Source organism: Hetaerina americana, unplaced genomic scaffold (assembly GCF_022747635.1).
Source record: "Hetaerina americana unplaced genomic scaffold, ioHetAmer1.1.p SCAF_8, whole genome shotgun sequence".
In the NCBI taxonomy this organism is placed as follows: domain Eukaryota; kingdom Metazoa; phylum Arthropoda; class Insecta; order Odonata; family Calopterygidae; genus Hetaerina; species Hetaerina americana.
The window spans coordinates 5,775,156-5,798,892 of NW_027287427.1; the positions used below are offsets into that span (position 1 = coordinate 5,775,156).

At 37.1% G+C, this 23,737-nt stretch overlaps 1 protein-coding gene across 1 annotated transcript in view; it reads left to right on the forward strand.

The window, feature by feature from the left end:
• Positions 1-16,550, forward strand: part of LOC139697732 (lysoplasmalogenase TMEM86A) — a 556,881-nt gene extending 540,331 nt beyond the window's left edge. The window contains exons 2-6 of the mRNA XM_071596557.1: positions 5,587-5,756; positions 10,519-10,712; positions 11,487-11,602; positions 12,459-12,569; positions 15,663-16,550. Of these exons, the coding sequence (XP_071452658.1) occupies positions 5,587-5,756; positions 10,519-10,712; positions 11,487-11,602; positions 12,459-12,569; positions 15,663-15,872 (801 nt within the window). The 3' untranslated portion in view covers positions 15,873-16,550. The remainder of the gene's footprint in view (positions 1-5,586; positions 5,757-10,518; positions 10,713-11,486; positions 11,603-12,458; positions 12,570-15,662) is intronic.
• The last annotated feature ends 7,187 nt before the right edge of the window (positions 16,551-23,737 follow it).

Below are 23,737 nucleotides of genomic sequence, written 5' to 3' on the forward strand. Positions count from 1 at the left end.
CTACTAGCAGCATATTCTACTTCTTGTAACTGTGGCCTAACCAGCGATAGATGATGGCATTTCTCTTTAGCCTTTTCATCACATTTACCTAGTACTCTTCTAATAAATACTAATTTTTCGTTAGACTGTCCACATATTCCCCCTAGTATATACTCCAGACACAGAATGGGTCGTGACTGAGGGTAACGTGCTCACGCGTTATGTATTCAAAATCAGTTTCTTTCAAAAAACAATGACAGCCCTCATAACGCTTCGGATTCTGAGACCAGTTATCCATTTTGTCTGCATTTTAACGTTAGCAAACGATTTCTTCAGCTGTGATTGCAATGCTTGAGTTGTGATTGAGCACATGCCGACAATCGTCAGCAGGTGGGCGTGGCCAAGAGTAAAATGTGCACCCAGAATTAACGTAGTGGTTGTAAGATGTTTTGTCTTATTAATACAAAATTTAATTGGTATTAATTAATAATCAATTAACAGTCTAAATAAAAACTACATAATGCAAGGAATATCGTGGAAGAACAATGGCAAATAGGCTCTACGGCCTTCAAATTCAATATTTTTCTCGATTTGACCCGATAGCTCTTTTACACGGGCTTATAAATATTTTCTCACTTTTCGTTGCTCAAGTTGTCTCTCGTAGATTCTGGAAATTATTTCTGCCGCTGCCAGCGCGGCTCACTCTACCAAATATTGTGGATGTGCCATTTCAGACACTTTGAGCCTGATTGCTTTCCCCAAAAGTTGGGGAAATATTCATCATATGTTAAATCAACCTTTACTTGTCGATCGATAGATAATTGAACTGATTTTCGTAATCACGTTCATTTTAGTTTAAATGTGACTATATTTATTTCTAGCCATCCCGTTGTTTATTCATGTAAATTTAACTTTAGCATCGTGTACTATGCAATATCATAGTTTTATCTATATTTTTGCTATTCTCATACATTTCTACGGCATACCCTCACGGTGCATCAGGCATAGTGGTCTTCTGCTCATACAACGGAGGCTGTAAGCTACGAGGGTAGGCTGGAAACTTATGCACACATGCTTGCAGACCACAAACAAAATGACCTTCAGAAGCACTCCTGGTGGTATGTGGAAGTAACATTCTCCCTCAACAAGCATGCGTAAGTTGGAGGTCGTAATTTTCATCCCGTGTATTTGGCGCCCATCCAGACCTACGGCCAACCATTTTGATGTTCAATACGTTCGTGGAAAAATGGCATCTTAAATCTATCTGTTCTACACTTAATCTCTCCAATTATATACATAATCTCTCCTACCGTAGTACGATGGGGGTTTTAATACATATTCAGCATCACTGCTAAAGAGACCTCCGTCCAATTTATGCAAGAGCTTTATATTGTAATTTTACCTTCGCTCTCTGACTGATTCCCAGCCTAGCTGCAATAATATTTTGGATACGCTTTTAAGTTTATTATAACAAGGTTTTACAAATCTAGCTCCTCTACGCTGCACGCGATCCAATTCAGAATGCTGAAGATGACGATAGAGGGGAGCAAGGGAAAACGTAGCTGTGGAAGGAAAAACATAGGCATTTTTGTTAGATTTAAGGAGAAAGTATGCAGAGCTAAAGAATGGGTCAATATATTATTTAGTAAAGAAGTTTATAATTCAATAGTATGTAGTTTCAGGGTCTATCGAAATCGTAACCTCACCCGGTGGACTTTTACTCACAAAGAACCTTTAAATAAATCTTTTTTTTGGGCACCAAAGCCTAGAAAAACGTGGGAAACGGCTATTTTGTATTTAACCAAAGGTTTTTCTGTCTGGTGTCAAGTCGTTAAAAATAAGTAGTTTTGTGTTTAATTTGTTTTTATATTCATTTGGTTGTAAACACGATTAATATAATGGTATTTAGCGTATTATTATAACAACAAGAGGAGAGTATGGCTAGGAGATATTCCCTTCCATTCCCTACTTACTTTTCCTTATCGCCACAATGCAGCATCATAAACGACTTGGAAGGCGATGGCTACTTTAATTTTAAAAAAGGCACCTCATAGTAAAGCGACGTAAGTTCGTCCCTTTAATGAATTGGAAATTATTTACGTTTGTGAATTTTCTGGGCTCCTTCACAATTTTCCTTTCCTTTGTAATATTTTCGGAAGGATATCAATGTTTCGAGAATGATTCGAATTTTCCTTTCAAAATTGTTGGCATTACCGGTGTAACAGCTGTGATTCTTTAATTAGGATTGCAAAAACTCATGAATGATGATTTTTGGCTCTTCATGAAAGAGGTCTTACTTTTAGGTATTACATTGGAAATCACGGAGCGTAGGGAAGGGCACATGAATAAATGCTGAGTGCCCACTGACCAGACTCCATCGATGTGGCTGAATGAATTTCATTTTCGGCTGTGTAAATCCTTATTTTTGCTGTTAATTGTACTTGTAGCTTAAAGTTGATGATTGATTGCACTGGCTGAAATAGAAGTTGGCTGCGGTGATTTTCAATGTTCGTTAGCTAGAATAGTTTCGTTAAGGCCATGACCGCATCTTGGCATGCAATTGCTTCCTGCGTGATTATTTTCCTAAAAAAAATTCGTTACCAACCCATGTGCCGAGGTGAATTTCGATTGTGAGTTTTTTGTCAACGCACATCCAACGAAAGTTTAAAGTTCACTCGAGGAGATTTAGAGTGTTAAATTATGCGACCCCCCCTCCTCCCATCCCTTTCCCCACGCCACCCCAATCAAAAGCTAAAGAGGTTTTATTTGCGTGGGTACCGCTAAAGTCGAGCTCGCTATCCTGGAGTCGGAATCTGACGAAAAAGGTAAAAGCCAAACAGAGCCCCACTGCGGAGACGTCGTTTATCCACATGCGATGTTATGTTCGTGAAGAATCAATGGGCCACGCGCACCCGAGTGGCTGTCGAGTTAGTGGTAGAATAGCATTGAATTGTGGGCTTGGATTTGAAAAAACAAAAGTGGCAATAAGTTATCCGAACGTAGCAGTCTTTATTTACGTCCGCCACGTGTCAATGAATTTATTTCTATGGTCGGGCGACTGGGCTCCGAGTGTTGAATAGGTCATGAATCGTCGGAGGGGCTTCCTCATCGCCGGCGGCGGTAAACCATCGGCTCGCGGAGGGGAGAGAGTGCGTGCGGCCCGCGCCCAGCGGAAGGGCGGAAAGGGGGGGGAGGCTGTGGTGTTTGATAGATGACGCCGTTGACACATTAGCGCGGAAGTTAGGGGCGGGGTCGTCCGTCGTAGGACACAGGCGGTTCGTCGTCGCGTTGGCAGCCTGCCCATCATGGACCTCCCCGTGCACACACACCCGTGGTCCATTCCGCCTCACCCTCCTTTGAGCCGCCCACCCACGGTTAAATCCTCCGACCAAGCTTCAGACCCAGCGGTGTTGATTTAGGTACCGGGGGTGGGGGGGGGTGTAGGATTTCGAGAATCTGTAGGTATTCAAATTCAATTTTGTTTCAGTCCGATGGCCCCCTCAATACGTCAGAGGATTTGTATCTTCTCTCCCTCATTTCTTACAAGCGACCCTCTGAAAATGAACAACCGCCTTAATCATGGGAAAATTATGACAAATTTAATTTGCACCTTGGAGTTTATTTTGCACCCTGCAAGCCACCGCTAGGACGTGTGGCAGGGGGTGAATACGTACACCTGACTAATTTTAACCCGAAATATCTATCTTTCCCTTAGTGTGACTTATCATGAATGGATCCCTGTTTCTTTTCCCGAGTCATCTTTTATTTCATATGGGGTATCTCATGTCTATTCAGATTTTCAGTTGGTTATGAAAAAGAAAATGCATGCTGCAAATATAGGAAATCGCAGATAAAATAAACAGGATACATAAATGACATTAGACTTCAAAATAAAGTTTTCAATTTAACTTAGAATGCGAAGAATGTATTTAGAAATCCAATTTTACTTATATCCGAATAGCGTACTCAATATCTTTTCAAGTATTAACTCAAATCCACTTGGATAAGGGTCATATCCGTATCCAGATTTTGGGCATAGGTCTTCATCTATTATAGCATTAGTTCTTATCGTTAAGCTAGTGTATGATAACCATGTTTTTTTACGAGAGTTTCGCATACGGTGCGTAATTAATTTTAAATCGAGGAATACGTGCATAGAAAACGATGCAATAAATCTAGTCGCTCCTACGATACATAGTTACGTCTACCTTGAATGCAGTGCAAGTACCGCAGATCTTGTTATCCACCGATTTAGGTCGGTCTCAACTTACTTATTGTTATTTTACCATTGTGATTTGAGACAGTGATCGGAGGTGAACAAAGGACATCATCTATGGGAAAGTACAGCTGGATTACATTTATCCCACATTCTGCCACGAAGTGAGGTCTCAAACCTTTGAAATTAATTCCGTATCACACTTCCTGCACTTCGTTCGTTTTATGAAATCATCTCCCAGTCAGCGAGAAAGTAATTTGGAATTGAGAGGGTGGACTCTGAGAACCCGAGTCACAGGAGCTGAAGTCGATTGGTCGGCGTCTTCTCTTCCCTGTGCTCACATATTGCTTGCATCATGGGTTGTGTTTCACGCGTGGATGAACGTATCTCGCCGGCGATGCGTTAAACATTCGAATCGAAGTTGGAATTGATGCGCAAAAGTAGCAGCGTCTCTTCTGTTCCGTGGGTGCTACAAATATCTCATTATTGTGCTTGCAAAATGAAAACATCAAGTAGGGAGACGTAAATAATTTTGTTTGAAATGAGAAACAAGGAGCAAAAAAAAACAGTTTTGCTAACTCAGAGTTGTTTTTCAACTTGAAGGTAGAAGCTAGAATCAAGTCATCCTACTCAGTCGAATGAATGTGAATTGTCCAACAAACAACTCTATTTTTTTAAACTTAGGACTCTCGCAGTACACTACGGAAATATTAACGCACACGCTGGAGATCTTTTTTTCTTTTCAAAAATATCGTAAATATCAACTTTATATCGGCTCATAGAGCATGAATTTGTGATTAAAAAGGAAAAAAATAGCTCTGGAGGGGTTTGATCGTTTTTTCCAAGAAAAACCTTAAGCTAAACGAACCAAACTCAGAATGAAAATATTTTTTAATGCACCCCAGTCTGAGTACAATTATTCCCAACTGTCCTTTCACCATGATAGCCGAAAGAATTTCACTCGTACTTACTATGACTTCGGCGTGAAGGTGGCTGACTAGTTTCAATTAATCGGAAATATTGAATTTAGCATAATGAATAACACTTTTGAAGTGATGCCTCACAAATGGCATTTTGATAAGTTCATTTGTTATACATTGATTAATTATCCGCGACTTTTAAAACTTCAATTGAGTGGATTATCATTTGCCCTTCTTTAAAATGATTTTCCGGGAGAGTAGCGGTATGCCATCGCTGTGCGATCAGCCGTTTCGTTCCTAAGGCACTAAAAGGGACTAAAGTGTCATCTCATGCAGAAAATGGGATCGTACGGACAAAAAAGTCCGTAAAAACAATGCAACCTTTATTTATTATTGTTTGTCAATGATTTCGACGCTATACTTTTTGTGTTTTCTTCTCATCGATCCTCCTCCTCTCTGGTTTCTTTCCAGTTGAAGAGCGTGGGTCCGAAGTTGGTCCCATTCTTCAAGACTGTCGCCATATACTTCGTCGTGTTCATCCCAGTTGACAGGCCTACATTGGTGGCCGCAGCGTTGAAATGTCTCCCAATCATCAGTCTTGTTGTTTTCGTCCTACTCCATGGAATGAGCCTGCATGACGAGTGAGTGGAATACCTTTCCCCTGTTCTAAATAAGCTTATTATTTACAGAACCAATCTTTATTTATTTATGTCAAGTTTTTATTAATTGCCTATCATTATTATTTTAAGTCATCTGCTGTATTTTAAAGCTTCTACTTTCATTCAATCAACCAAGGAAGCATGACAGCCTGAAACGTAAAGTCTTCTGTGAGTGTCTTGTCAGTATTTGCTATTTTTTCTCTTGCTGTTCTGTAATATTTGCCCACAAGTGTTAGTGTATCTAAATAAAATATATGATGTATGACGGTTATTATTTACAGTATAAAATTATTATTATATGGGGTGATCCAATGGGTGGAGCACTTGGCTGTTAACCTGAGTTTAATGAGTTTGAGTTAGCCTGAGTTTGATTCCTGGAGATGCCTCTAGGCACCCTCAGCTTCACCCCTGGTGTGTGATTTTTGGAGTACCTGATCTTTCTGGGAAACTATAGGTGGCTCAGGGAAAGAAACTGGCCCCCTTAATCTCAAAGTAGGAATTTCAGGCATCATTGGGCTTAGTGATTGGTAGCCCATTGGCCCATCAAACCAAACTTCTACTTGAATACTATGGTTTCATTTTTAAATATTGCTAGAGATATTTTTTTTTATTGTTTTACTCATGTTTGAATATACTTTTATGTGTGGTTGAGAGTCTGCAGGAATAATAAAGGGATGCAGTGTGATGTGCTGAGAAATGGTTTGGAGGGTTTTTGGGCAAAATATTTTGTTTGATGGGGTTTAGTGCCTTAATGTCCCATATGATGGTGATATCCAGGGTGTAGACTGGGTTGATGGAATATCAATAGGGTGGGAGTGTAGTATTGACACAGTTGAGCCGTCATCAAATGCTAGTATGGGTTTCTGTATGTGGAAGGGGATATTGATCCATAAAGAACAGGGGCAAGACTGCTGGAAAGAAGATGATTGGTCATGTGGAGCTTTTATCTACATATATAAATAATTTTATATACATAATACCCTGCAAGCCGCGACTAGGGCATATGATGAGGGGTGTTTGGTCACCACCTGTAAAAGAGAATACAACCACATGCAAAGCCAACATATTCATGCAAACTTGCACCCACAGAGGCATAGATATTCATGAAAAAACACTTTTAACTGGCACGCATGGAAATACATATACTATCAGCTAACATACACATGGACCTACAAATGTAGTAAAAATATATCCAATAGCATGGAAATAAGAGTTGAAAAAATAGAAAGGAAATTCTACTATCACATGGAAGTGCAACTCATGGTCTCCACCCCCAAAGACTCAGGTAGGGTATTTGACACACTGCAGCAGGCAGACAACGGATGTGATGATTAACTGTTTTTCAATTTTGGAGGCTGGAATGGCATGCAGAATGCATTAAGACTGCAGGAGACAATAATGGGGTTAACAATGTTGACGTTTTTGCATCTGGGTGTTTGGTGCAGTTGAGCAGGGTGTGTTTATTTTCTGCAAGAGGGAAGGATTACAGATTGGGAGGTCAGTATAGTCGGGTGGGCATCTGTGACTGGTGGAGTGACTCTTTGCCAAAAGTTTGAGGAATCAATCGATTGATTTCTTTTTGTCATTGAGGGTTGAGGCATTGAGATTTTGTTCCCCAGGAAAAAATGAGACATGGAGGCTGATGTGCTCTAGGGAACCAACTCGACAGTATGGGAAAAAGTTGATTGACAGAGTTGTACATTTTGTCTTAGTACATGGGCAAAATGAGCACGTTTAGTTAAGATTTTGGGTGTTGTCTTATCCTGAGTGCATTGCTACATTTTATAAGTATTCATTTAATTTTTGGTAAATATGGTGGCTGTAAATGGATTATAGGTATGGGATAAAGCTCGTTGGTTTGCATTTGGTGATGGCCATTGTAGTGAAAATGGCATTCTTGAATAATGTTTAATGATAAGTGATATAATTAATGGTTTCTGGCGTAACTTTATGGAACTGATTCATTATTATTTTCTTCTACTTCACAGGTGAATTTTAGGTTTTCGTTCAAAGAATTTAAATGTGTAAGAAATAGCTGAAGTTGCCTTTTGGGGCCTCTCCACACACAAAACACATCGTCCACATATCAATACCAACACAACACATTATTTGTTAGTTCGTTACACGAGGAGAACAAGTTCTTTTCGAAATGGTTCATATAAATGTCGGCCAGAATCGGTGATAGAGGGCAACCCATAGCTAGGCCATTGGGCTGTTTGAAATACTTTCCGTTAAATTTAAAATAATTTTGCAAAGCACATGTCTGTAGCAGTTGGATTTATGACAAGTGATATCATAAACTGAATATGTAATTTAAATTCTGAAATAGAGCTTTAACTGAGGGATTTGGCATGTACATCGCTACATATCCGATATCTGAAGCTCTTTTAAAAAAACCATAAACACATTAATCAACCCAAAGTTCGGTTTGGTAAGTGATGGTAGAGTTCACCCAGTATTAAGCCCCCTATATGGCATGGGAAACTCACACATCAGGGTAGGGGGGCCAGTTCCTTTCCCCGTGCGGGTTATGGTTTTCCAAGGAGATCTGGTACCCAAAAAACTATACAGCATGGGTGGAGCTGCAGGTGCCCAGAGAGGCTTGCCTGGGAATCAAATGCGGGCCCTCCGGTCAATGGTCCAACACTCTACCCCTAAACTGCCGTGACCCACTGTAGCTCATATATTGACTACAAAAAACTATATAATACTATCCTATATAATCAGGCATTGTATCTGGATAAAAGTGTACTTTAAAAATGGCTAAATTAAAACTAAGGGATTATTAAGTATTCTTTTGTATGTTGTTATTATTATTGCTATTGTATTTCATTTATTAGTTTAATTTTGGAAAATACGAGGGTCATCCGGAAAGTAGTACCCGTTCGTGAAATAACGACACAAAAGTAAATATTAACAAACATAAAAAATTTTATTTGAAAGAGGATACTTTAAACTACTTCTCAACATAATCTCCAAGCAAATTAAGGCATTTGTCATAACGTGTGACAAGTTTCTGTATTCCTACTGCATAGTCCTTCGCCGCCAGCTCATTGAGATACGCGAGGGACCCATCTTGCACAAATTTTTGCATAATGCAGATGGTGTTTAACAATTTCATGAACAATTGTTCGAGAAACATTGGGAAAATGCTCACAGATGTCATCAATTGTGACGCGCCGATCGTTCCTCACGAATTCGTCAACTGAGCTCACCAGTTGGTCTGTAATGACAGACGGTCTCCCCGAACGCTCATCGTCGTGTGTGTTCCCCCTCCCCATGTTGAAGTTGCGACACCACCGCCGAACAGACGACTCGTCCATTACATTGTCTCCATACACCTCCTTTAATTGGCGATGAATATCACATGGGCGAACGTTTCTTGCATTGAGGAATTTAATCACTGCCCTCACTTCACAACTGGCGGCGTTCTCAATTTTTTTAAACATTGTAAACAATCACAGAAACAACACAGGCAATGCTAGCGTCACGCAACTTGGCTCAGAGAAGGCAGACAAGCCACTGAAGCTATCTGACCTCGTCCAGCGGCTACTCGCGTCGTCAGCACTTCATGCGGCACGAACGGGTACTACTTTCCGGATGACCCTCGTATCTTGAAAAAATGATTTTTTAAAGTTAATGAATTTTCATTTAAACTGTGATTCCATTTATTCAAATTTTGAATTCTTTTGGTCCTTTTCCTTAATAAGTATGACTAGCTTAATGAGTGAATTAGAGTAATCACGGATTTTTAGCAGTTCTAGTATATCGTTGATGGCAGAAATCATGTGTTTTTTGGATTGCAAAGAATCCATTTGATCACCTTGACTTTATGTCATTGATCAGTCAGCATGTGTTCATTCATTTTTGCCATCTAATGGCTGGCTGGCTCTTTCTCTGAACTCATTTTATACTAGTGCTTAAAATACTCCCTCCAGCAGTTTCAAATGCTCCATTTGTCACTTCAATTATCCTTATACCATGCCGGCTTTATCTCCCTAATTTATATCAAGAACAATTTTTAAGGTTAAGTTTATTTAACCTTTCATTGCTTTATTTTTATTCTCCTAGTAAACATTATGCATTGTTATCCTAGCTTCTTTGCCTTTAGCTTCTATCACCCTCTTTTATGCCTCTTTTTTAGCACTTTTGGAATCTTATTCTTTTTCTTCATTCCAGCAGTGCACCCTGCTTTGTTTTCCATGTGCACTTTCTGCATAGTCAACAATTATTCCTTTCAAACACTCTTCAGGAACATTCAAATATATGTTTTTGATATAGTCTCCCCTTTCTGCTGGATTTGAGGACAGTTTATCCTCAAGCCTGCTTCCTTTCAATAAAAATTGTGGTGATAATTATTCAGCTACATTCATACTCAGTTATTACATTCTTGTCATGCTAATTTACTGCTTTTTCACTCGATTACTTTTACATTATGTTCTTCTTGCTACCAACCTAATTTCGTAGATTTAGATTGTATATCTGAATCTGGTCTGAAGGTGTGATTCTTCATAAGTTTTAGTTTAGAGAAGTTAATTGAAAGCTTCTAACCCATGATCAAACTTATTGCATACATATTCAACGTAAGTTTCTGTAGTTTTAGAGTTCAGGTGCTTTGTCAATCTATTCAAATTTGATATAACTCTATGAGCTTACTTGTTCTGGTGTGTGTATATTGTGCAATTTCATCAAGTGCATTTCAAATGAAAGGCTGAATAAATTTTATTTTTACGTTTTTCCCTAGGTATGCCTACTCAAGAAGAATTTTAATTGGATTGGGCTTATCATGTATTGGTGATGTCTTACTCATATGGCCATCATACTTTGTTCATGGAATGATTGCTTTTGGTGCAGCCCAGATCATGTACACTGCTGCCTTTGGGTTTAGGCCAATAAATGCACCCCTTGGGGCAGTGCTTTACCTATTAACTGCTTCAGGTAAGGCATTGTGGATATATGAGCGCTGAAGTATCACTTGATGCCCATTCAATGCTCTTACAAAATCACATTATGAAATTTACCTTATTATAATTCAAACTAATGACATTTGTCAAGAAATAGTGGTATTCTTTTTCCATTTTTATTGAAGTCATAGCAGCATGTTTGCCAATATTTTTCACGATACGCATATTTTGGCATCAGCAATCATATCATCATGCTCCTTCAACATATCTTCTCCTCTTTTCTTCCTTAATCTTTCAAATAAGCTAAAATTTGCAAAACCTGCTTATCTTTGCTATGAAATTTTGAATATTTTCTTGGAAAATTGAGAAATTGTGAATCGAAATCTTAAACTATACCTGAATTCTATGAATTCATTGGCAATAAATGTAACATATAGGTACTCTGTGTGTACGAGCTCACAATTTTATTATCCTAACTGTTCTAGGCTTTGATGATATATCATGATTAGCTATGTATTGTTGATAATCACATTGTGGTCCAAAAACTGACTTACTGTTACTTTAATATTTCCTCTTCTCACACGATTCTTGTGACAGAGAAACCCATTTTTATTGCTTCCATTTCTATGACCATTGAAATGAATGAGTTTATGTAGTATATTGGGGTTTAAAAAAAATTACTCCTAATATGGGAAAGGAAAAATTAATTTGAGCCAGCATTTCCTCGATATTTTGCTTAGAAATCAAGTGGCTATGATGGATATTATATTTTGATATTAATTTTGATAATTTACTACTATTATCATAGGAGTATACATTTTGATGCCTGGACTCAGCGGAGTGCTGATTGCTGGGGTTCCAATCTACAGCACACTTCTGATTACCATGGCATGGAGGGCAATGGCCCGCGTCCAACTCTTTGAAGTATGTATTAAGAACCAAAATACAAATGTAACAAAAATCTCATGCTCTGCTCGCTTATTCCAAAAACACATGCTCTGCCATTTCACTAGGATTTCAGTTGACTATCGTTTACGAGGGGGATCATCCATTACTTGTATAAGAGAGTATATACATATAAAATGTGTTTAACTATGCAGATAAAAAATGTGTGCTTTTAGGCCTGTGATTCTATTCTATTTGTTCAGGTTGTTGGGATTGACAATAGCAATGGCAATTTTGCTTTGGCAATGGCAGTATGTCTGTCTCTTCAGGGGAAAATTTTAGCTGCTGTGAATTCTTTGTTTTTTATCTGTCATAGAGTTTGTGTTATATGATTACCTCATTGGACGGATGCTTCCTTCTTTCCAAAATTATAGTTAAAAAAATCCCCCACATATTTTTCCCTCCAATCTCCAGACTCACAGTCCCTTATTGAGAATGGAAACATACTGAACCAAAGGATAACCTTTCTGCACAGGTCACAATTATATCAGTTTTCTTAATTGCCTCATCTCATACAGATGGGTCACCCTTCTGATGAATCCCAGGTCAATCAATACCTTTGATCTCACAACGTTTTTGTGTCCCCCTCCCTGCACATTCAAGTTCCAGACTATGTATTCCAATAATTAACTTAATTTGAATATTAATGAGTAAATTCATTCCATTTTCACCAAATGCCTAGGAAATAACTTAATCTCAAGGGTGGATTAAACCAAAAATTCAATTATCTTCAATGAATAAGTTTAAATGCTTACCTTCCGTGGATTGATAAGTGATTACATCTTGTGTAAGCTTAAGTCTCCAAAGTGTTTAATATGTATTGCATCTTTTTTAGGAACTTTGGACATGGACCAAATTATGCTCCTGTGTTGGCGCATTTTTCTTTGTCATTTCTGACAGCTTAATTGGCTTCCATCAATTTTATCACCCAATACCAAATTCTCAGGTAAGCTTCTGTGAATTTAAAAGGTTGATCATCTGGTATTTTTTCCAGTCTTTGGAATTATTTTGCCATATCTAATTCAAGATGACATATCACAATTATATTATATTGGTTAAGGAAGTGGATTTGAAATTGTACCTAGTGGTGAAGCCAATGTGCAATGTGCCATTTTGTTGCAAAATGATTTAAGCAGCTCTGAATATCATTGGAAATTCAATAGTGTTTTCAAGTACTATGTAAATAATTAGAAATTAGCCAAAGAAAGTTAAAGGACACTTTCGTGGTATGGAAAAAGATTATATCAAGGTTTAATGGATTTTTGAAAATCAAAATAACAATTAATGTTAGTGGATAGTTGCAGGTTCCATTGGAAGCAGTTGGGGAAAAGATACTTTGATTTCAGATCTTAATTGGAGTTCACTCAGCCTCAGCTAAAATTTTACATGTCAAATATTTTACATGTCAAAACTATGGCACTCCAACATATATTTTTCCTAGGGAGAATCAAATGATAGCCTTGGAACTTATGGTACAACATTTCCCAGCCCATAAAACACTTTTTTTGCTCTAAAATCAGCCTTTGCCTAATAAGCCCAGGGTAAATATGTATAACTGTACCTATAAGCACCAACCCATTTGCTGGAAAAATACTCCATGTAAAGTATTTTTTCCCAAATCAGGGAGAGAAGATGGTTGTCCTGATTTCAAATTTCAATAATATCACTGTTTTGAGTCAGTAGTGAGCAAAAAAGTTTTAATATTTCATTGAAAGTACTTCCTAAAATATCATAAGTTTATACATTCTAGCACATTTAGTTTCATCTCACGTGAGGTGCTACCATGAAACTTGATGGGCATTGGGCCAACAGGGATGCCACCCCTCTGCTAATATGAGTACATACATATATTGTATCTCTCATGATAAACTTGGAGTCTACAGGCATTCAACCTTAAGTAGTATTAGGGTGTTGTAAAGGTAAAGAAAATGATTTCTTTCATTACAAATTTTGATAATATCAAAATAAAAATGGAAACTTAGCATCGCATAAGAATATAAAATGATTAGAATTCAACAAAACTCTCATGGGATCTTAAGAGAGAAGATCGTTATATAGCATTGCATGTAAACTTAAATTTATGAATAATGCTTCAGAAGACAGAAACAAGGCAGATGAAAAGTATTTTGGCCCAATGATGAAGAAATTTTGGGGTTATATATAACCATTGACATATGTGTTACTGCTTATTTTTTTAAATGGTTTTTGTTTACAGTTCAATTTTCTTCATGTTAAGTAAAGATCTTTGACCCTTTGCTATTTGATGCAAGTATTTTTCTCTAATCCAAGCTGAAATATAAGGGTGCATCTTATGGGTCAGGAAATGCAGTATATTTGTAACCTCACAATTTCTTGACTACAAAAGATTTTCAGTTATTCAATTGTTCCTGGCTCAACTTTGTGAAAATTCATTTCAATTAAATGAAAATCCGGGAGTTAATTAAAAGAAAAATTCCCCATTCCGGGAAAATCATGTGAGTGATTTCAACCTGGAATTCTTTCACCAGATGGAAAAAGGAATGAGGATGGAAAAATGGGAAAAGCTCCAAATCAGGAATAATTTAAAAACGGGTCATTTGGTTAATGATTTATTGTTTGAATACCTCTCCCCAATCCTGGAAGTACCCCTTTCCTACACAGATAGACCCAACAAACCTCCCACCCCAATGTAAACCAACCAATCACCTTTCCTGATGCTTAACACCCCTCTCCCCCCTCCCCATCAAAGCCGATCTCAACCCCATTTTCCCGAATCCCGTTCAGCCACCTTTTCGTGTCCTCTTTGACATAATCCAGTGGTACAAAATGGTCCTAAAAGGAGTTGTATTATTCAGATTCAAAGACCCATGTCTCATCATCAGTAATTACCTATTGTAAAATATTCGATTCGCTTTAACCATGGCCAAAAAGAGGCCCAAGACAAGATTGTCAAACAAGCAGTCTTCCGACTGCACCTTGAGGACCATCTTAGCACGTCTTTCTCAGGGCTAAATCTTCTGTAAGAATGCAATGCACTCTGTTTTTCTGTACATTGCACTCTGCCGCTAACATACTGACACTTGGGGGTCAGTCAGGATTGAGTATGCGTCTCACGTTTTGTACATTTTCATCACACTGTGTTGTTGATGGATGTCCAGGGCATTCCTCATCCTCTACCTCCTTGTTACCCTCCGAGAACATCCTGTGCAAGCAGAAAACCATCACTTGGGGCATTTCTCTATCTTCATTAGCATCCTTAATCATGGTCATGGTCTCTGAAACTGATTTCCTGAGTTTAACACAAAATTTTATTACATTTTTTTATTTATTTACACAATTACGTTGCAATTAGGCAAATTTCCTGGTGGCAATGGTCAGGTTAGGTCAAGGATAACTACTAACAACGAAAATTACATACGAACACATGAAAACAGATAAGAGACAAAATATTTTTACATAATGACACTTCCACATCACACACAAACAAACTTCCACACCACATACAAAATGCCGTCCACATCACATACAAACAATATTTTCAAAACTACAGTGAAGTTTATTACCCAGTGGCTACTTTACATTTCAACTTAAAACTTCTAAAATTGGATGGAAAGGGCTCAAACAAACCTCCAGGCAGCTGGTTCCAATCAATAATGGTTCTATTTAAAAAAAGAGTATTTTTTCTTATTGGTTTTTTGAGTCCTTATTTTTATTTTTTGGCTATGGTCGTTTTTTCATACATATCATTGCTCTATGGAAAGTGGCATTGGGAAATTGTGATACAACCCTCAAAGGGAATCAGTCTAGCAGTAATCCAAAGACTGTAACGGCCTGTAGACAACTGAGGCAGATAATGTTGCTTTCCGTAGACCTCTAACCATTTTTACCACCACAAATCGTCCCGCTCCAGTCATCCAATTTGCCAGGAAAAATTATTCTACTTTCCTTTTGGGACAGACCCTGTACATATGATATATGTATATGCAATGGAGATATTAGTGTGCCAGATAATTTTCAGGTCACCATTTCATGAATCTCACATAATTCAATTTCTCTCCAGGCACTCATAATGCTGACCTATTATGCTGCACAACTAGGCATCTCCCTGAGTGTGGTAGACTGTAAGGCTTCCTACCAGCGTACAGAGAGAGAAAAGGCTGAGGAAGCAGCTCGGATTGCTGAGGAGAAGAATGCCCTAAGGGATGCAATGGATGCCAAAGTTAACTTAGCCACCCCCATGAGCCCAGTCAGTGTTGGTGGCCGAGGATAACTGGATGCTGCAGACATTGAGAGACTGCCATGGGCGTATTTCCCATGCATAATTGTTCACAATCAAGTGTGATACATATGATGAGGTCGGGATTTGTGATCTCTTAACCTTCTCTTCTTCCTATCTTGTCTTATGGTAGCCCAGACATTGATGAAATCACTTCTAGTCCAAAGTCTTAGCCAAATAGTTTAATTCCAACCTCAGTGGTGTCAAGTCAAGCCCTGGGTCGAGTTCATAGTTTTTTACTGTTTTGAATAAGGTCACCAATATGTCACAAATTATATACAAAAAATTAAGTAAGTGAGGCACTTACCTAATATTATTCCATCCTGAAAGTTAAATTAACAAACTCCAAGGCATTTTCCAATTCAGTGCATTACAGAGGCCTGACTCCATTAATGAAATGATGCACCATCTTTAAGTGCTGAAATTAACCTTTTTTGTAACTCTTAAAACTTGTCTGTGTACAAAACCTTTACTATGCGCCATAATGATAAGCATTTCAGCTCAGACTGAGAAAAAGGAATTAATCTTGGTGTCATAAGAAGTGTAGTAGTGTGATGACATATTGTCTTAAGCTGATGTCTTTTAGTCATGGTTGTAAAGAATATTCTTAATGACTCATAATGTTTTTCTACATGGGATCATGTATAAACAAGGAAACAATGAAAAGTTCCTTTCCTTTTATGAATTACATATATGTGTATATATATATATATATATATGTATTACATATATGTAATATGTGTAATATATTATATATAAATATATATATGTATTACATATATGTAATATATAAATATATATATTATATATATATTTATATATAATATATATACATATATATATATATATATATATATATATATATATGTATTACATATATGTAATATGTGTAATATATTATATATAAATATATATATATTATATATATATTTATATATAATATATATACATATATATATATATATATATATATATATATATATATATATATATATATATATATATATATATATATATATATATATATATATATATATATATATATATATATAAATGTACACATACATATAGCACTGCCCTGGGGATACATAATTCAATGCTTTCTGGATGATTGTGCCCTCAGCTACAAGTTTGATGGAAAACTGCCCAATTAGGGATTTATTTGTCAGAAATGTCTTTACAATTATACCCTCCACTTAATTAACCTAATCAATCAGATTTCCTCATTCCTCCGGCTTCATGATAACTCCTATTAGTCATGGGATTCATGAGAAGGGAGATCTTATAAAACATCATTCTGTAACATTCTATATACCTGGACCAAAAATATTTTTGATGTTAGTCTGATTTTTCCTTATCTATTGTGGCACTAAAGCTGTGATGTCGAAATAGAATTATATTGTCTGACTTAACAAAGGGTATGCTCAGGTATCATCAAAAGTTGAGCCATTGGTGATTATGAGGGATAGATTTTAGCTACTTTATTTATATACTTATATATTATATATATGTCAGTGTGGTTTCATGCATCATACTTCATCCTTGCTGGTAGAAAGGTTATGCATGAAGGCCTTAGGTTACTTATTGGGATGTAGTCGAATAAATGAAAACTGTTTGGAATGGTTTGAAGGGAAGTTGCTCATCAATTCCTCAGTACACTGATTATCACCCACATCTATGAAACCTGGAAATGTAATTGGATGAGCTGCAAAGACTGAGTGAATGTTAAAATACCCTAATACATATAGCATAGAGAGGAATATTGTAAATTCGTATCTTAAAGGCTAATATTTTAGCCCTAAAATTTGGCAAAGGCTTAGAAATGCACGTGGGTGCTAGGTAAGCCTTTCTGTTCGCTAAATGTTTAAGTTATTCCTGTATTTTATATTAATGTTATGATTCTTCTGGATGATAAATGGAGATTATTGTATATACTCAAATAATACTGTTGAAGTGTACATATATAAGTTAAAATACTTTTTTATGAAATAAAGATGCTTAAAGTCTATGTTAATTAGTTAATTTTTATTTTTCCCTGATAAATTTCATGTTGGACAATGGGGTTTTTAATTATTACGGCTTAAATTATAGAATGAAATCTTTGAATGAGTGGTCCTTAAAGTGAGAAGTATAGCTTCTTTATGAGATCTAATCAGAGGTCATCAGATTGACCATTTATGAGTTATCTTTAAGTCTGTGTATAAGACACAAAAACTTATAAATTCTCAATGTTTTTTTCTTTCAATTTCTTATGGAAGGCCCATCACAAATGAAACCACTCAGACCCTTGAACCATGGCATGACTTGCTTGTGCCTATGACCCATAGAGATTCACTGATGAGAGCAAAGGTTATCTATCTCTCCTGGTAGGGCTCCCATGCTGCACAGGTCAAAGGGCAGGAGAAAAAACAAAAGGTAGTATAAATAGCATCTGTTTCTCAGTGACGTAGTTGCAGTGTCATCTCTCCTCAGTGGGGTGGCCATTTGCAGTGATGGTGCAGGGCTAAAAACACTACTGATGAGGCGACAGGAAACCACCTCAATTACTTAACCCAAGAAATGAAGGTAAAACATAATATGAAAATAAGCTGTGAAAGCTGTAGGACTCAGCCCACTGAGGTGTGTCAGATATGATAGCCAAGTAAGTGATACCATAGTGGTTGTCTTTGCATGAAATCCTTGCACAGGAGATTTGATGGCGGCAGAAAATGAGTCACAGAAGAGAAATAGCATCTGGGAAATGGTACTTGAAAACTGAGGGTTGTGCAGAGGACTGGGAAGGGGACAGACGTCAAGGAAGAGATGGAGGATGGAAATAGAGTCTGAGTCTATGTCTGACCAATTTAATGTGAGATAGCTGGGATTACTGGATTGATAAACATTTTAAAAATAATGAACTGGCAGAGAGTTAACAAATTTTAGCAACTGTAAAGACTAGGAAACTGAGGAAAAGGATAATGAATGAGTAACAGGTGAGGTGTGGGATATTATTAGTGAAAATAAAAGCAAATCCAGTCCTATAGTGGTATTGCTGGTGTAAATACCAATGAGCAGTCACAGGTCCGAAGAAGTAAATAGGGTATACAATCATTTATACTGAATAATTTCAGGTGCATGAGGAAGAAAACACATGATAGTGATGTGAGATTAGAATGCATTGGTAGGTGAAGGTAGAGATAAGAGTGAGGTAGGGGAGAATGGTTTAGGGAAATGAAATTGCTACAGGGTGAAAACTATACAGTTTTGCTGAGTAATTAAGTTAATATGACTAACACCTGGTTTAAACACCAGTTTAGATGTATTTATCCATGGAAAATGCTGGAACATACAGGGAAATATGGTTACACTACAACTAGGCACAGGTTTAGGAATGGCATGATTAACTCATATAGTGCCCCATGAGCAGTAGCATTAAGAATGATGAAGACTGAGGAATGGTAATCGAAGAGTTATAGCTGTTGGGAGAAATCCTAAGAAGGCAGGAAAGTTAGATTTAGGAGATACTGAGAGGCAGTGGGATGCTGAAGACAGTAAAATGGGAAATCATGTGAAAGTAATGTAAGGAGAGTAAAATAGTAATAATTTTGGATGAAATTACAGGAGGTAGAAATTATGCAGAGCTAAATAATGAGTTATTGGTAATGTATATGGGGTTTAAAGATATTTTTGACGTGTTAGTTAGGGCTTAGGAGTAAAGTAGTGTGTAGCCAAAAGGTCCATCCAAAACCTACCCTAAGCTAGGGCCCTTGTCATTCTATATTCTTGCCTCATTTGACTTCCTTCCAATAATCTTAGCTCATTCTATAAGATGGCTAGTTTCTCTTTATTTGTTTTTGTTATCATGCCTATCAGTTTTTTCTTTTATCCCTTGTTCAAAATTCCTCATTTCTCCAATCCATGTATATTCCCTTGTGTCAGTGACTTTAGTTACCAAGTTGAGAAATTTATACTCCGTATCAAAGTTTTCACAATTTATTTATTTATATTTTCACTCAAAGTCCTTGTCATAATCTCCCTCTTTTTTGTAAAAGCTTTTTTATGTGATTCAATCCTTCTTTTGAAATCTTTACGATAATACTTATTTTAATGTAAAATAATTCCTGGATAGTTGAAATTTTGTACCTATTCTGATGATTGGAAAAACTGATAAAATCGGATTATAAGTAGTGAAAGCAAACAGGAAAGAATAGCGTAAAAGAGTTGAGAGAAATTTTATGTTTAAAACACCTTGAAGTTTGATAATATTAATGGCAGTAGTCCAGCTGCCTATGATAGGTTTTTAATAAATCCTTGTACTTCACAATACTTTATTTTTGACCCTAACATTACAAAAAATTACCTTACACCCCATATGACACATAATAATTAGTCCTTATTTAGCTCTGTATACTTTCTTCCTTGTTTTACTTAATTCAAAATATCTATATTTTCCTCCTGGTCCCTGCATTCTCCCTACTATTACCACTTTCAGCATCGTATGCCCTCTCAGTATCTCCTGCATTCATTAATTCTGTCTTTTTCACATTTGTCTCAATAGCCATCTCTGTGCTGCTACCATTCCTAGAACTTCATTCCTTTCCATCCATTTTATTTTCTTCACTCTCACATATCAGAAGCCTCCAACTCTATGCTTATCTCTTGGCCATAATAACCAAATGTCTCAGCCAGACAAAAATATGCTTTATTCGTGGTTAATTGATGTAATCACTTAACCTAGAAGTAATTATTCATTCTGCCAGGTACACCACTCATTTTCCACCCATTAATCTGTTTCCAGTTGCTCCATTTGGAACCTCAGCCTCCAGTATTTGAAACACCACCACCTACCCCTGATCCTTCTTGATCACACTTGCACCCACTCCATCAACTGCCTTTCATGATGCACCAACTGCCTCCTCCACACCATTCTCCCTTCCTCAGACACCCTCACTTGGTGAGTGAGATTTCAATGCCTTGAGCTTAGTCTTGGGTGAGTTCTACCCTTGCCTATCAAAGTACTTTGCAGGTGATGTAATTATTTCCTTTATCACAATTAGTTAATAAAAGCTCTTTATTCAAACAGAGATTTGTCTCCATTCCAGAAAATGTATATGAATGTAACAGCAAGAGTATTTACTAATGTACGTTGCTGCATTTGTTGGAAAATTTGGGATATGAATAGCTTTAGCATTATAAAGGCCTTTATTTTGTTATTGTGGGTGTTCTAGGAATGAAGTAGCTGAGCACTGTATAACTCCTACTGAATATATGTGCAACATTTGTTAGCTTCAATGGGGCTATAAGAAAGAATTAAAGTTGGCAGTCAGAAATTGGAGTCCTTGCATGGTTCATGGGAAATGAGCCCTTGCCAAAACCCAGCTACGGGAGTATGTGGCAAAGAGAAGGAATTCCAATCACCTTTGCGAAATGAGTGGTGAACTTCTTTAAGAGTAGTAATGTTGTTATGGACTGAACTGAATACTAAACAACCCTGGTACTACAACACAAGAAACTTTGATCATGATCATATCAAAATAATATCCAGTGATATGAGACACAACTGCAGTCCTAATCACAAGCATTAGCCACCACAGATCCTGACAGCTCAAAAACTGAAATATGAGTTGATTTCTAACTAGCTCTGCTCTGTGGGAGATGGTGGCCATCTCTTGAGTGGCATATTGCCTCCTTTTTCAGAACAGGATATTTTAATCAAATGCTGAAGAACCAGATGATGACAAGAGGAAGGAAGTAGTTGATTGAAAGTAACAAAAACAGGGTTTTTTGATGAAGTTAGGTGTTCATGTGGTGTAGATATTTCTTAAGGTTCATCATTGTAACCAATTTAGAGGAAGTCTTGCTACTGACCCTAACTTATTACAGGATACCTTTTTACATATTCTTCCATAGCATGACGTGTAATGCCTAGCAGTGCATATCATATATGCACATGGATATTTAATTACCTAAACTTTAGCAGCTTCATCTGTTCTGTTGACAATTACTTGGAATGGGGTATTGTTTCATCAGTTTCATATGCATATTGTGAGGCAATGTAGCATGTCTTTCTTTTAGAGGTAGGTTTGCTATGTTACATTCTACTTTTCATAAAACATGATGGGCTACATTTTACAATTTGCATTCTATTATTTGATTTCTGTTATTTAAGTGTAGAGTATACATTGTTGTGAATTTATTCCTGTATAATTTTTATAGATAAATTAATTTCTCTTTATACGCATTACATATTAATGCATATTCAAAACATATACTGCGTTACATATTAATCAGGTGGTACATCATGTACTGGAACGACTTAATGTTTTCTCACCTGCCCACTGCTGATTTCTCTTCCACATGGGTTCTTTTCCTTGAAAAAAGAGAAACGTTACTGCACTGATGACCTCTTTGGTGGTAGTGAAATTGTTAGACCTTACATCACAAACCACATAAACATTTTCAATGAACCCTAGGTCTTGTTTAAAATAAGTGTGTGTGGAATAAAAAAGTTACTTATGTCATTTCAAAATTTCCTGTTAATTCCATAAACTTCTGCCCGAGACAACAGATTTTACAATATATTTGTTTTTTTAAACTATTTCCTTGCGATGCAGTTCATCGTCATCATCTGGTTCTTTGCAAAGCCTGCATGTCTTCTGTGAGCAACACCATGTCCTCTGCGAATCATATGCTGCTTATTCTCTTACCCCCAATATTTCTCCCATTATTACCTGTTAGGGTGCAGCTCTTAATTTCCTCTCTATAGATGTTGAATGAAGTAGGAGTGGGAAATCAATCCTGTCTCACTGCTCTATGCATCTCTATCCCCTCTGTGTTGATAAAAAATTATTTCCATTGTGAATTCAGTAGTCATAGACATTTACATTTCATAAATCAGTGGAAGGAAAGTTTATTCTTCAATTGTAAATTCACCAGAATTATCTTACTCATTTTTTGTGATGACTTTAATTAAATGATCACTTGCCACAATCCTAATTTAACTTTATTCCTTTATTTAAGAACCAGTGCCTTGAAAATTGTAAGAACAGCTAAAAGATTTTAGTACAACTTAATAACCTAGGAACAGGAGTGATGAAAAGGAAGAGCAACCAAGCACAGAAATAACCCAGATTTCGCTCCCTTTGCAAAGCGTAAGCAGTTCTTGGAACGGAATCGGCTGCTGCTGTCTACATTTGCTGCCATATGGAATGGCAGAAAATGGCAGCTGCTTCTTTTTGCACTTTAACACTTCAGTCAGCCAAGGGTTTGCAAGCATTGCTGAGGGAATTGGAAATTTAATGTAATAGATATGGAATGAGAATCAATATTAATAAAACAAAGGTTATGCGATATACCAAAAAGAAAATGGCTAAGGCAATCATTGAAATAGGAGGACAAAAACTAGAGCAGGTAAAACAGTTTACACATCTCAGAAGTGTTTTTGACCAACATAGTCAAAGTAGTAGGGACGTAAGGAGAAGAATTGCACTCAATAAAGAGGCTTTCACTAGGAAGAGGGAGTTGATGAAATGGACGTTGAATCAGGATATTAAGAAAAGACAGGTATAAACTCTCAAATAGAGCGTAGCTATGTACAGTGCAGAAATGTGGTCATTGAAGCAGGAGCATAGACGTAGATTGGAGGCTTTTGAAATGTTGGTGTGGAGAAGAATGGAGAAGGTGAAATGGACAGAGAAGAAAAAAAATGAGGAAGTACTTGATATGGTGGGTGAGGAGAGGGGATTGTTGGGAGAAATCCTATGGAGGCAGGAAAAGTGGCTGAAGGGGGTATTGACCGGCAGTGGGATGTTGAAGACTGTGATAGAGGGGAGAATGGTAGGCAAACGAGGAAAGATTGGGAACAGGATAGGAACATTGGA